The sequence below is a fragment of the Aulonocara sp. 'chitande type north' Nkhata Bay genome, linkage group LG12, assembly GCF_057382095.1.
Source record: "Aulonocara sp. 'chitande type north' Nkhata Bay isolate Kocher_YH1m ecotype deep benthic linkage group LG12, A_spYH_male_GT1.1, whole genome shotgun sequence".
Classification (NCBI taxonomy): Eukaryota; Metazoa; Chordata; class Actinopteri; order Cichliformes; family Cichlidae; genus Aulonocara; species Aulonocara sp. 'chitande type north' Nkhata Bay.
This window is the reverse complement of record NC_141355.1, coordinates 40,727,100-40,739,595: the sequence shown is the minus strand read 5'-3', so window position 1 is coordinate 40,739,595 and position 12,496 is coordinate 40,727,100. Positions and strand designations below refer to the sequence as shown.

Here is a 12,496-nt window from a genome sequence, read left to right as displayed (position 1 = left end):
AAGAGTCCTGACAGGGACTAGAAAGAGAGCAGATTTCTCCTGTTTTGGCTTCCTGTTAAATCCAGAATTCAAAATCCTGCTCCTCACATACAAGGTCTTAAATAATCAGGCCCCATCTTATCTTAATGACCTTGTAGTACCATATCACCCTATTAGAGCACTTGGCTCTCGCTCTGCAGGCCTACTTGTTGTTCCTAGAGTATTTAAAAGTAGAATGGGAGGCAGAGCCTTCAGTTTTCAGGCCCCTCTTCTGTGGAACCAGCTTCCAGTTTGGATTCAGGAGACAGACACTATCTCTACTTTTAAGATTAGGCTTCAAACTTTCTGATAGGTTTGTAACATAAACCTATTCGCTGGAACGTTAAGGACAATCTGCTACGCAGCAAAAGCAAGACTCAAGGCACCAAAGTTCTCTGGTTACTCATGCACGAGGGAGACCTGGCTGGAGCCAAGCGTCGTTCCACCACTTGACCTCTGTCAGACTCTCAGCCAGGTTTCCCCACAGCACTCCTTTTATTGTGGTTACATGAATATGCATAGGGTCATTAACATATAACATCTTACATAGGTATACATGTGAACAAAGAATACTGTGTGTGTGTGTGTGTGTGTGTGTGTGTGTGTGTGTGTGTGTGTGTGTGTGTGTGTCAAAGGTCATATAACAACATGAAAGCACGAAGGCAATCATCCTTGGTCAGGAAGAGGGTAGACTAGACCCCCCCGGTAAGGAAGTCCAGCAGTTCATCTAAACAGAAAAGCACTTAGACTAAAACAAATGTAGCTACGTTAATCCTACCATAAAACAATAAAACAAGATGCGACCTCTTCCCATGCCCCCAAGATGCAGGTGTGCATTCCAGTGTGGAATACACACCAAGCCTCTGTAGCCTGTTAAAGATCACACAACTTATCACTACACAATTGATTATACACCTCTAAGCATATATGATTAAATGTTTCCTAATACAAATGACAATAATAAAATCTAAACCCAACACTTTCCTTTTTGCTAAAGCATATAGTTAGGGCTGGACCAGGTGACCCTGAATCCTCCCTTAGTTATGCTGCAATAGACGTAGGCTGCCGGGGATTCCCATGATGCACTGGGTGTTTCTGCTTCACTCACTATGTGTTAACAGACCTCTCTGCACCGAATCATATCTGTTATTAACCTCTGTCTCTCTTCCACAGCATGTCTTTATCCTGTCTTCCTTCTCTCACCCCAGCCAATCACAGCAGATGGCCCCGCCCCTCCCTGAGCCTGGTTCTGCTGGAGGTTTCTTCCTGTTAAAAGGGAGTTTTTCCTTCCCACTGTCGCCAAAGTGCTGCTCATAGGGGATCATATGATTGTTGGGTTTTTCTCTGTATGTATTATTGTAGGGTCTACCTCACAATATAAAGCGCCTTGAGGCGAATGTTGTTGTGATTTGGCGCTGTGTAAAAAAAAAATTGCATTGAACTGAATTGAATTGACCTGCGTTACCTCACAATTCCAGCAGAGGGCAGGGCAGAATCCCAACTGTAAAACACAAATATGACGAAGCTTCGTGATCGAGGTTTCTGATCACCATCAGATCCATTGTTGTGTTTCACACGGATCAGTTTCCGACTTGTTTTCATTTATTTTTTACAGGTTTTCATCACAACTTTCAAAATGTCTTTTATTTTGAAAGAATGTTTATCAGAATAACCGCAGCCTCGTTTAACGCCTTCAAATCTACCAGAGGAAGTGACATTATTACAGAACATCTGTTCAACCAATGATTTTCATCAGATTTCCACGTCTCCTTCATCGAGCTGTAAATCAAGTTTAAAGTCTCACAGCTCCGATGTGCAGCCATCGCCTTACTGAGCGTGCTGAGTAACAAAATCATTCACTTTAGTTCAAAGTGAAAATCTTCAAAGCAAAGTTTCTGCTGCTTTCACCTCTCAGATTATTTTACAGAGAAATGTTTACATTGTTTAGCGACTTTATCACCAAATGGTAATGTCTCTGATTGGAATGTGCTCATTTTGTATAAAACCACTAGCTCTAATCTGGCTTAACAGAGAACCGATAACCTCGGCGGTGTTATCTCTGATGAACGCCTGACTTTGTTGAGCTGCGTGCGGCCCTGAGACTCATCTGCATTTCATCCACACAAACAGCAAACAGAGTTTCAGGAACTACAGATGTTACCTGATCGGACACATTGAGGTCAGAGTCATCATCCGAGATGGCTCTGACTGTAACCCTCGTCATCAGGACTTTCTCATGGTTGGAAACATTTTTCTGTCATGTTTTGTTAATCAGGTCACAAAAACGATCCAAAGCTTCTCTCTCAGAGGGACAGCGTTTGGTTGGAAGACACAAGGGTTTCACTCAGCTGACATCGGTGCCCTCTTGTGTCTCCGTGGTTGCCTGTCTCCTAGGTAACAACCTCGACGGGAACAAAGTGTTTCTCGTGTCGCTCAGCAGCAGAAAGAGACAAATGGATGGAGAACCTGCGACGTGCTGTTCACCCCAACAAGGACAACAGCCGGCGGCTGGAGAACGTGCTGACGGTGTGGGTGGTGGAGGCCAAAGACCTGCCCGCCAAGAAACGGTAGGCGGCGCTGCACCAGCCCACCTGCTCCAAGTATCACAGTTACATCTGTGAGCTGCAGGGAAACAGTAGAACACAAACAGTAATCCTACTATGTTTAGTGCAGGTAGTAACTAGATTACTTCTACTACATGTAGTAATCAGAGCATTTGTGCTACCGGCAGTAATTAGAGTATCGCAGACATTCCTGCAGTTTAACTAATCCGGTCGTTAAGTGATGACGTGACGAATCCTACTTCCGGGTCTAAAGTAGTCTGCGGTTAATATGGCTTTTGTGTTGTTAACATGTTTAATGTTTTGTATTTTCTTCTATTTGATCTCAAAAAGCTCCTAAAACAGTCAGTGGTCCCTGTTGACCTCCCTCGGCTTTTATTACCGCTAATCATTTATTTAAGCTCAGTTTTTAAAACCTTAGGATGTAGCTACAGCCCAGCCCATGCAGCAGTATATGAATGACTAACCTCGTATTGTGGATGGATTATCTCAGTTGTTCTCCTGGCTGAAGTTTGGTCCTTTTACAGCATCCTGCCATGCGATTACATTTGTTCCTGACCACCGAGAACACTCACGTTAACTTTTATCGAGTGGAAAAAAAGTTAGCTTGTTTATATTATGCTAACATAGCTGTGTCGCTAGCGGTCACGTAGCACATCATTATATACCAGCTAGCCCAACTTCAGTAACCCTACAAACGTCCCTGCTGTTTAGTTTTCTGTCTTCATTTATGTTGGAAGTGATAACAGAGCTGTACGTTTGCATTTGTTTCCAAAACCCCACAGTCAGGACATGCTATATTGTATTTAGATAGAAGCTAGCGAGCTAACTCCCTGCTAACTTCTAACTCCATTAAATGTCATAAATTCCGTTTTCATGGATGCCTGGATGTTAAACTCAATTGTTACACCTGGTAGAGCAGAACGCTGATCATTTTATTAAAGATGAAAGACTTTAGACAGTTTTTCAACTCTCAGTAATGCCATAGTGATCGTTTGATATATGGACCTGCAGCAGAGTTTAGGCCCAGACACGGCTAGTGACGTCAGACTTAACGACTGGATAGTGTGTGTGGACACATAAAGTTGGGTGTCATCTGCATAGCAGTGTAAATGTATGTTACGCCTTCTAAAGGTGGACGTGGCTCGCACTGTGCTGGCGCTAGCTAGAGCGAAGGACCCAACATCTGTGTCGCGCTGGGTGCTGCAGTCAATTTTTACAGCTGCTGTACGTGTACGAGATGCGCCCGCTTCCTGTCATTTCCAAACACGTATCTCTGACTTTGTTTAGTTAGTGACGTTTCCACAGCACAGCTCTCCTGCCGAGGTCCACAGAGACATGAAACAAATGACTTACTCAAAGCAGTTGTACTATGAGCACGGCGTGCGCGCGCCCTCGCTGGCGTGCACTTTGCTTGACGCAGCAGGAAACTGCTGCAATCGAAATGAATAATGTTTCTATTAGATTACTGTGATTCAAACCACTTGCAGTAATCATAGTACTTGTACTGCATATAATAACTGCAGGACTTGTGCTGCAGATAATAATGGTAGTACTTTTACTGCAAACAGCTATTGCAGTACTTATATTGTAGATTGCTGAAGTGTGCTGCAGATAGTAGTTGTAGTACTGTAGGTATTTATTTATTTATTTATTCTGTGTACTACTGAATCTGTTTATTTGTATTCAAACACAGTACTGCTGTACTTATTCTTAGTTTATGTGTAGTTTTACAGTTTGCACCTTCGATCCATGAGGACGACATTTCACACGACCCGACCACTAATCACAGTACATGTACTGCAGGTACTTCTGCGAGCTGTGTCTGGACGATAGCCTCTACGCTCGGACGTCCTGTAAGCTGAAAACTGACAACATCTTCTGGGGCGAGCGCTTCGATTTCAGCAGCCTCCCACCTGTCGCCTCCATCACGCTGCACCTGTACAAGGACACCGACCGGAAGAGGAAGAAGGACAAAAGCAGCTACGTCGGGTTAGTCAACATCCCGGTCGCCACGGTGACTGGCAGACAGCTGGTGGAGAAGTGGTACACACTGAGCACGCCCAGTACAATCCGAGGTATGTAGATCCACTCGGGCTCGTGCGCTGAGGTGTCTCATTTGTGTCACCCTCTTAACCTGTCCCACCCGATTTCAGGTAAGTCGTCTGTGCCAACAGTGAGGGTCAAAGCACGTTACCAGAGTATCGTCATCCTGCCGATGGAGCAGTACAAAGAGTTTGCGGAGTACATCAGTTCCAACTACCTGCTGCTCTGCTCCACCTTGGAGGCCTCAATCAGCCTGAGAGCGAAGGAGGAGCTCGCTGCTGCACTCGTGCACATCCTGCACAGCACGGGCAAGGCCAAGGTAACCCCGCCCACCACACCTGAACTCTACACCTGGCCTGCCACCACCACCTGTTCTTCTTTCAGCCCAGTGACCTTTCACCCCTCACTGCAGGACTTCCTGACCGACCTGATGATGTCAGAGGTGGACCGTTGCCGTGACAACGACCAGCTGATCTTTAGAGAGAACACATTGGCGACCAAAAGCATTGAGGAATACCTGAAGCTGATTGGACAGAAATACCTACAGGATGCACTTGGTACACACACACACACACACACACACACACACACACACACACACAAGCCCCCCTGTGTGCTTATTGTGATATTTATTGATCAGCTGTGTGTGTGTGTGTGTGTGTGTGTGTGTGTCCAGGTGAGTTCATCAAAGCTCTGTACGAGTCTGATGAGAACTGTGAGGTGGACCCGTCTCGCTGTGCGACCTCTGACCTCGCGGAGCATCAGGCCAACCTGAGGATGTGCTGCGAGCTGGCATTTTGCAAAATTCTTGACTCATACAGGTACGCACACAAGATCACGCACACCACTGACGCTCCAGGCCGGCACACGCTGACTCTTGCCGATTGTCACTCAGGGTCTTCCCCCGGGAGCTGAAGGAGGTGTTTGGGTCATGGCGGCAGGAATGCGGCAACCGAGGACGGCCAGACATCAGCGAGCGCCTCATCAGCGCCTCGCTGTTCTTGCGCTTCCTGTGTCCGGCCGTGATGTCGCCATCACTATTCGACCTGATGCAGGAATACCCTGATGAACGCACAGCGAGAACCCTGACGCTGATCGCCAAAGTGATTCAGAACCTTGCCAACTTCAGCAAGTACGCCACGGCTTTTATTGTGAAACAATACAGGGCTTTTATTTGGAAAGGACAGCAGCCTTTTTTCTAACGGGGTGTAGGCCTTTTATTTTGATGGAATACAGGGTTTTTATTTTGAAAGGACTCCAAGGCTTTTATTCTAAAGGAGCAAAGAATTTTAAAAAGAATTTATTTTGAAAGCAGTTTAGGGCTTTTTTTAAAGGACTTTTATTCTGAAGGAGTGATGAGTATTTATGGTGAAGGAGTGGAAGGCTTTTAGTTCTGAAAGGAGTTCAGGACCAGTATTCTGGAAGAAGCCCAGGGCTTTTATTGTGACGTACCAAGCCTGTTCTGAAGTAGTGCAGAGCTTTTACTTTGAAGTCTTTGTACCTGCACTGTGCACGGCTACCTGCCAACTGTATGCGTGCGTGCATGCTGACCTGCTGACGCTGGCGGTCTTACCTGTCGCGCAGGTTCGGCACTAAGGAGGAGTACATGCTGTTCATGAATGACTTTGTGGAGCGGCAGTGGAGCAGCATGCAGCGCTTCCTGCAGGAGATCTCGAACCCCGACGGGCTGAACCACACCGCCGGCTTTGACGGGTACATCGACCTCGGCCGTGAGCTGTCCAGCCTGCACACCCTGCTGACTGAGCTCGACCAGGTAATGCACCTGTCTTGGCAGATGACTCACCTGCCTGCCCAGGTAACTCCCTGACTGCTCTCTCTCTCTGTTTTCTCCAGTCGTGCCTGTCGAAGCTCGGCCCTCTTCCTCGAATCCTCAGAGACGTATCGGCAGCGCTTGCCAATCCAGGGGGTGTGGCCAGTGCAGGGGGCGTATCCGTTTCTTCCCCAGAGCCTCAACGTGTAGTGTCTCCGCCCCCTCTCTCCCCAGCCCCCCTGTCTCCGCCCCTTTCTCCACCTCTGGCGACCTGTAATCCCTCTGTTGGCCTGCAGGGCAGCATGGGACTTGATGGAGGGTTAGCATCCTGTGTTTCCTGTTAGCATTAGCATCCCCAGTGGTAAACAGAGAGGGTTCTCACATGGACCTTCTGCACATGCTCACAGTTGTCTGTGCATGCCAGCGCAGGAAGAGTCTGGCTGATGCATGGCTTAAATATCTGACGTGTTATCTGTGTGTGTGTGTGTGTGTGTGTGTAGATTGGTGGATTTCACCAGACTCCCCTCGCCGACTCCTGAGAACAAAGACTTGTTTTTCGTCACTAAAGGGTCGAGCCTACAGCCTGCATCAGGTGACCTTTCACCTCTCTTCTTTATCCACTTTCCCATTTCTCCACCACTCTGTCACCCCTGACTCTTCCTGTGATGTCACTTTCTCCAGGCATGCAGGGTTCTCCAGCACCAAGCTCATCCTACTCAGAGTCCAATGAGAATGAGGCAGCGTTTGAAATGACCAATGGAGGTCGGAGAGAGGGGTCCGAGCTGAACAACGAGAGCCGCAGCTTGTCTCTGGTGGACCTGCATGACACCTCCCCTGGCGACGGCCTCGACGATGGTCAGTGGCAGCGCAGGACGGGGCTCCTCCCCCTCTCCTTCCAGAATCCCGTCTATCACATGACCACCACATCACCGCGGCAGCCACAGCAGCAGCAGCAGGCCGACGCCACACCCTCAGACGGCTCGGTGGGGTCGCAGGGAAATGCAGACGACAGGAACACCATGGTGACCAAACCGGCGTTTCTTACCCAGATGTCAGTGGGACTGACAGGGGGGGAGAGGGGGGAGAGGATGTCTGCTATGTCGAGCAGCAGCAGTGGCGAGGAGTACTCGCGGCGAGCGCTGTCCCTCAGCGAGACACTCACAGGTAGAGTCCAGGGTCGGGGGTCAGAAGCAACAGGAAGTGTTTGTGTGTGTCAGTGCTAGGACCAATTCTGTTTACATTACAGGGAGTGCAGAGTTATTAGGCAAATGAGTATTTTGTCCACATCATCCTCTTCATGCATGTTGTCTTACTCCAAGCTGTATAGGCTCGAAAGCCTACTACCAATTAAGCATATTAGGTGATGTGCATCTCTGTAATGAGAAGGGGTGTGGTCTAATGACATCAACACCCTATATCAGGTGTGCATAATTATTAGGCAACGTCCTTTCCTTTGGCAAAATGGGTCAAAAGAAGGACTTGACAGGCTCAGAAAAGTCAAAAATAGTGAGATATCTTGCAGAGGGATGCAGCAGTCTCAAAATTGCAAAGCTTCTGAAGCGTGATCATCGAACAATCAAGCGTTTCATTCAAAATAGTCAACAGGGTCGCAAGAAGCGTGTGGAAAAACCAAGGCGCAAAATAACTGCCCATGAACTGAGAAAAGTCAAGCGTGCAGCTGCCAAGATGCCACTTGCCACCAGTTTGGCCATATTTCAGAGCTGCAACATCACTGGAGTGCCCAAAAGCACAAGGTGTGCAATACTCAGAGACATGGCCAAGGTAAGAAAGGCTGAAAGACGACCACCACTGAACAAGACACACAAGCTGAAACGTCAAGACTGGGCCAAGAAATATCTCAAGACTGGTTTTTCTAAGGTTTTATGGACTGATGAAATGAGAGTGAGTCTTGATGGGCCAGATGGATGGGCCCGTGGCTGGATTGGTAAAGGGCAGAGAGCTCCAGTCCCACTCAGACGCCAGCAAGGTGGAGGTGGAGTACTGGTTTGGGCTGGTATCATCAAAGATGAGCTTGTGGGGCCTTTTCGGGTTGAGGATGGAGTCAAGCTCAACTCCCAGTCCTACTGCCAGTTTCTGGAAGACACCTTCTTCAAGCAGTGGTACAGGAAGAAGTCTGCATCCTTCAAGAAAAACATGATTTTCATGCAGGACAATGCTCCATCACACGCGTCCAAGTACTCCACAGCGTGGCTGGCAAGAAAGGGTATAAAAGAAGAAAAACTAATGACATGGCCTCCTTGTTCACCTGATCTGAACCCCATTGAGAACCTGTGGTCCATCATCAAATGTGAGATTTACAAGGAGGGAAAACAGTACACCTCTCTGAACAGTGTCTGGGAGGCTGTGGTTGCTGCTGCACGCAATGTTGATGGTGAACAGATCAAAACACTGACAGAATCCATGGATGGCAGGCTTTTGAGTGTCCTTGCAAAGAAAGGTGGCTATATTGGGCGCTGATTTGTTTTTGTTTTGTTTTTGAATGTCAGAAATGTATATTTGTGAATGTGGAGATGTTATATTGGTGTCACTGGTAAAAAGAAATAATTGAAATGGGTATATATTTGTTTTTTGTTAAGTTGTCTAATAATTATGCACAGTAATAGTCACCTGCACACACAGATATCCCCCTAAAATAGCTAAAACTAAAAACAAACTAAAAACTACTTCCAAAAACATTCAGCTTTGATATTAATGAGTTTTTTGGGTTCATTGAGAACATGCTTGTTGTTCAATAATAAAATTATTCCTCAAAAATACAACTTGCCTAATAATTCTGCACTCCCTGTATACATGCTTCCCTTAGGCAGCATCATTAGAAGACATAGCATACATTTACACTGCTATGCAGATGACACCCAGCTCTATCTGTCCATGAAGCCAGATAACACACACCAATGAGTTAAACTGCAGGAATGTCTTAAAGACATAAAGACCTGGATGGCCGCTAACTTTCTGCTTCTTAATTCAGATCAAACTGAGGTTATTGTACTCGGCCCTGAAAATCTTAGAAATATGGTATCTAAGCAGATTCTTACTCTGGATGGCATTACCTTGGCCTCCAGTAACTCTGTGAGGAACCTTGGAGTCATTTTTGACCAGGACATGTCCTTCAATGCACATATTAAACAAATATGTAAGACTGCGTTCTTCCATTTGTGCAACATCTCTAAAGTTAGAAATATCCTGTCTCAGAGTGACGCTGAAAAACTAGTTCATGCATTTATTACTTCCAGGCTGGACGACTGTAATTCATTATTATCAGGAAGTCCTAGAAACTCCCTGAAAAGCCTTCAGCTGATCCAAAATGCTGCAGCAAAAGTCCTGACAGGGACTAGAAAGAGAGAGCAGATTTCTCCTGTTTTGGCTTCCTGTTAGAAAAATTCAAAATTCTTCTGTGGAATGTTCTAATCGCTGTAATAGGATATTATGGTCGACAGTATCGAACGCTGCACTGAGGTCTAGCAGGACAAGCACAGAGATGAGTCCACTGTCAGAGGCCATAAGAAGATCATTTGTAACCTTCACTAAAGCTGTTTCTGTGCTGTGATGAGCTCTGAAACCTGACTGAAACTCTTCAAATAAACCTCTGCAGATGATCTGTTAGCTGTTTGACAACTACTCTTTCAAGGATGTTTGATATAAAGGAAGGTTGGAGATTGGCCTATAATTAGCTAAGACTGCTGGGTAAAACCGAAACCAAGATCTAGAGTGTGATTAAAGTGGTGGGTGGGTTTTTGCCATTAGCTACAATCACACTCACAACCAGCAAATTGCTTTATATTTTTGGACGAGGCCTGAAGTTTGAGGATCAGGTCTGATTTACCTTTGATTGCTCCCACCTTTCAGGTAGCTCCGTCCCACCTCGGCAGAACTCCTCGGGCCCCCAGAGACGAATTGATCAGCCTCCTCCTCCGTCCTCAGCTCCACCCGGACCTCCTCGAGGCCGGACGCCTCCCAGCATGCTCAGCGGCGGCAGTGGTGCAGGATCCGCCTACCCCCCACGTCCCACCTCTGGCAGCATGATGTCATCGAGCCCTGATTGGCCAACCAGCAGCCAGTCGCGGCTCAGACAGATGTCGTCATCGTCCAAAGGAGATAGCCCTGAGAAGCAGCGGCCGGCTGCCAAGGTAACTAGGCTGTTACCACGGTACCATGGAGTCATTTTGTTCAGGCTTTCCTGATTTAATGATCAGATGCAAGGAGGCGGTCCTCCATACTTGTTTAAAGCTTTTTCTGAAGTGACCCACCCAGAGGACGTACCTGGACTGTCTAAGGTCGTGGGCGGTACCTGTTCAGGTGTGTTTGTGTGTCCAGGCTCCGTCTCCCTGCGCGTTAGACCGTACGGCAGCCTGGCTGCTCAACATGAACTCCACCTCCTCCTATGGTGAGGCTGAGGATGATCGCCATGATGACAGCCTCGTGGAGAAGGTAAGGTTCTCAAAGTTCTGGGTCAACACTGGTTCTACTGGTCCTGCTGGTTCTGACGGTATGTGTGTGTGTGCAGTACCAGCAGGAGATTGCGTTGCTGCAGGAGAAGTTGCGCATTGCTGCACTGCGTCAGGAGGAGTGTGAAGCACGTCTGATGGTCCAGGATCAGCAGAATCAGCGCATGCTGCAGGAGTACCAGGTCTGTGACCCACCTGCAGAGAAGCTCAGTCACATGACACAGCAAGACCAATAGCAGTGTGCGTGTGTTTTAGGCTCGTTTGGAGGACACAGAGAGTCGGCTAAGGAGACTGCAGGACGACAAAGACCTGCAGATGAACAGCATCATCAGCAGGTGGGAACACCTGTGTGCATTACCATAGAAACAGTACTTGAGGGTTGTGCTTGTTCACCTTAGCAAACAGACAACAAGGAAAAAGACTTCTCAGCAGCCACCTAGAGGTTGAACTGTGAACTGCAGCACCAGCTCCACTGAGCTCGACCGATTCAGATGTCAGAAATAATCAACTTCACCTGACACCTGTCAGGTGCCTGTCTCTCTGTCCGTCTGTCTGCCCGTCTGTCTCTCTGTCTGTCCGTCTTTCTCTCTGTCTGTCTGCCTCTCTTTCTGTCTCTCTGCCTGCCTGTCTGTCTATTTGTCTCTCTGTCTATTCATCTGTCCATCTTTCTCTCTGTCTGTCTGTCTGTCTGTCCGTCTGTCTGCCCGTCTGTCTCTCTGTCTTAGCAAATGTCTGTCTGATCACCTGTCAGTCTGTCTCTCTTTTTATCTGTCTGTCTGATCACCTGTCTCCCTGTCTGTCTCTCTGTTTGTCTGTCTGTCTGTCCGTCCTTTTGTCTGTCTGTCCTTTTGTCTGTCTCTCTGTCTGTCTGATCACTTGTCTGTCCTTTTGTCTGTCTCTCTGTCTGTCTGATCACTTGTCTCTCCATTTGTCTGTCTCTCTGTCTGTCTGATCACTTGTCTCTCCATTTGTCTGTCTCTCTGTCTGTCTGATCACTTGTCTCTCCATTTGTCTGTCTCTCTGTCTGTCTGATCACTTGTCTCTCCATTTGTCTGTCTCTCTGTCTGTCTGATCACTTGTCTCTCCATTTGTCTGTCTCTCTGTCTGTCTGATCACTTGTCTCTCCATTTGTCTGTCTATCTGATCACCTGTCTGTCTGTCTCTCTGTTTGTCTGTCTGTCTGATCACCTGTCTCTCTGTCTGTCTGATTACCTGTCTGTCTGTCTCTCTCTGTCTGATTGCCTGTTTGTCTGTCCGTCTGATCACCTGTCTCTCTGTCTGTCTGATCGCCTGTCTGTCTGATCACTTGTCTCTCCGTCTGATCACCTGTCTGTCTGTCTCTCTGTTTGTCTGTCTGTCTGTCTGATTACCTGTCTCTCTCTCTGTCTGATCACCTGTCTCTCTGTCTGTCTGATCACCTGTCTCTCTCTCTGTCTGATCGCCTGTCTGTCTGATCACTTGTCTGTCTGTCTCTCCATTTGTCTGTCTGTCTGATCACCTGTCTGTCTGTCTCTCTGTTTGTCTGTCTGTCTGATCACCTGTCTCTCTCTCTGTAAGGTAAGGTAAGGTAACTTTATTTATACCTAAAGGCAAGGTAAATTTGCTTTACAGAAAAATGACAGCATTTGACATCC

At 47.3% G+C, this 12,496-nt stretch overlaps 1 protein-coding gene across 4 annotated transcripts in view; it reads left to right on the top strand.

Annotated features, from left to right (window-relative positions):
* Window positions 1-12,496, top strand: part of LOC147318258 (disabled homolog 2-interacting protein-like) — a 39,059-nt gene that overhangs the window by 22,032 nt on the left and 4,531 nt on the right. For all 4 annotated transcript variants that reach the window (XM_086257907.1, XM_086257906.1, XM_086257908.1 and 1 more), the window contains 14 exons: window positions 2,413-2,585; window positions 4,386-4,657; window positions 4,736-4,944; window positions 5,038-5,182; window positions 5,302-5,446; window positions 5,521-5,757; window positions 6,210-6,399; window positions 6,480-6,715; window positions 6,897-6,988; window positions 7,078-7,560; window positions 10,264-10,544; window positions 10,732-10,845; window positions 10,922-11,044; window positions 11,118-11,197. In XM_086257907.1, coding sequence (XP_086114033.1) covers window positions 2,413-2,585; window positions 4,386-4,657; window positions 4,736-4,944; window positions 5,038-5,182; window positions 5,302-5,446; window positions 5,521-5,757; window positions 6,210-6,399; window positions 6,480-6,715; window positions 6,897-6,988; window positions 7,078-7,560; window positions 10,264-10,544; window positions 10,732-10,845; window positions 10,922-11,044; window positions 11,118-11,197 — 2,780 coding nt within the window. The remainder of the gene's footprint in view (window positions 1-2,412; window positions 2,586-4,385; window positions 4,658-4,735; window positions 4,945-5,037; window positions 5,183-5,301; window positions 5,447-5,520; window positions 5,758-6,209; window positions 6,400-6,479; window positions 6,716-6,896; window positions 6,989-7,077; window positions 7,561-10,263; window positions 10,545-10,731; window positions 10,846-10,921; window positions 11,045-11,117; window positions 11,198-12,496) is intronic.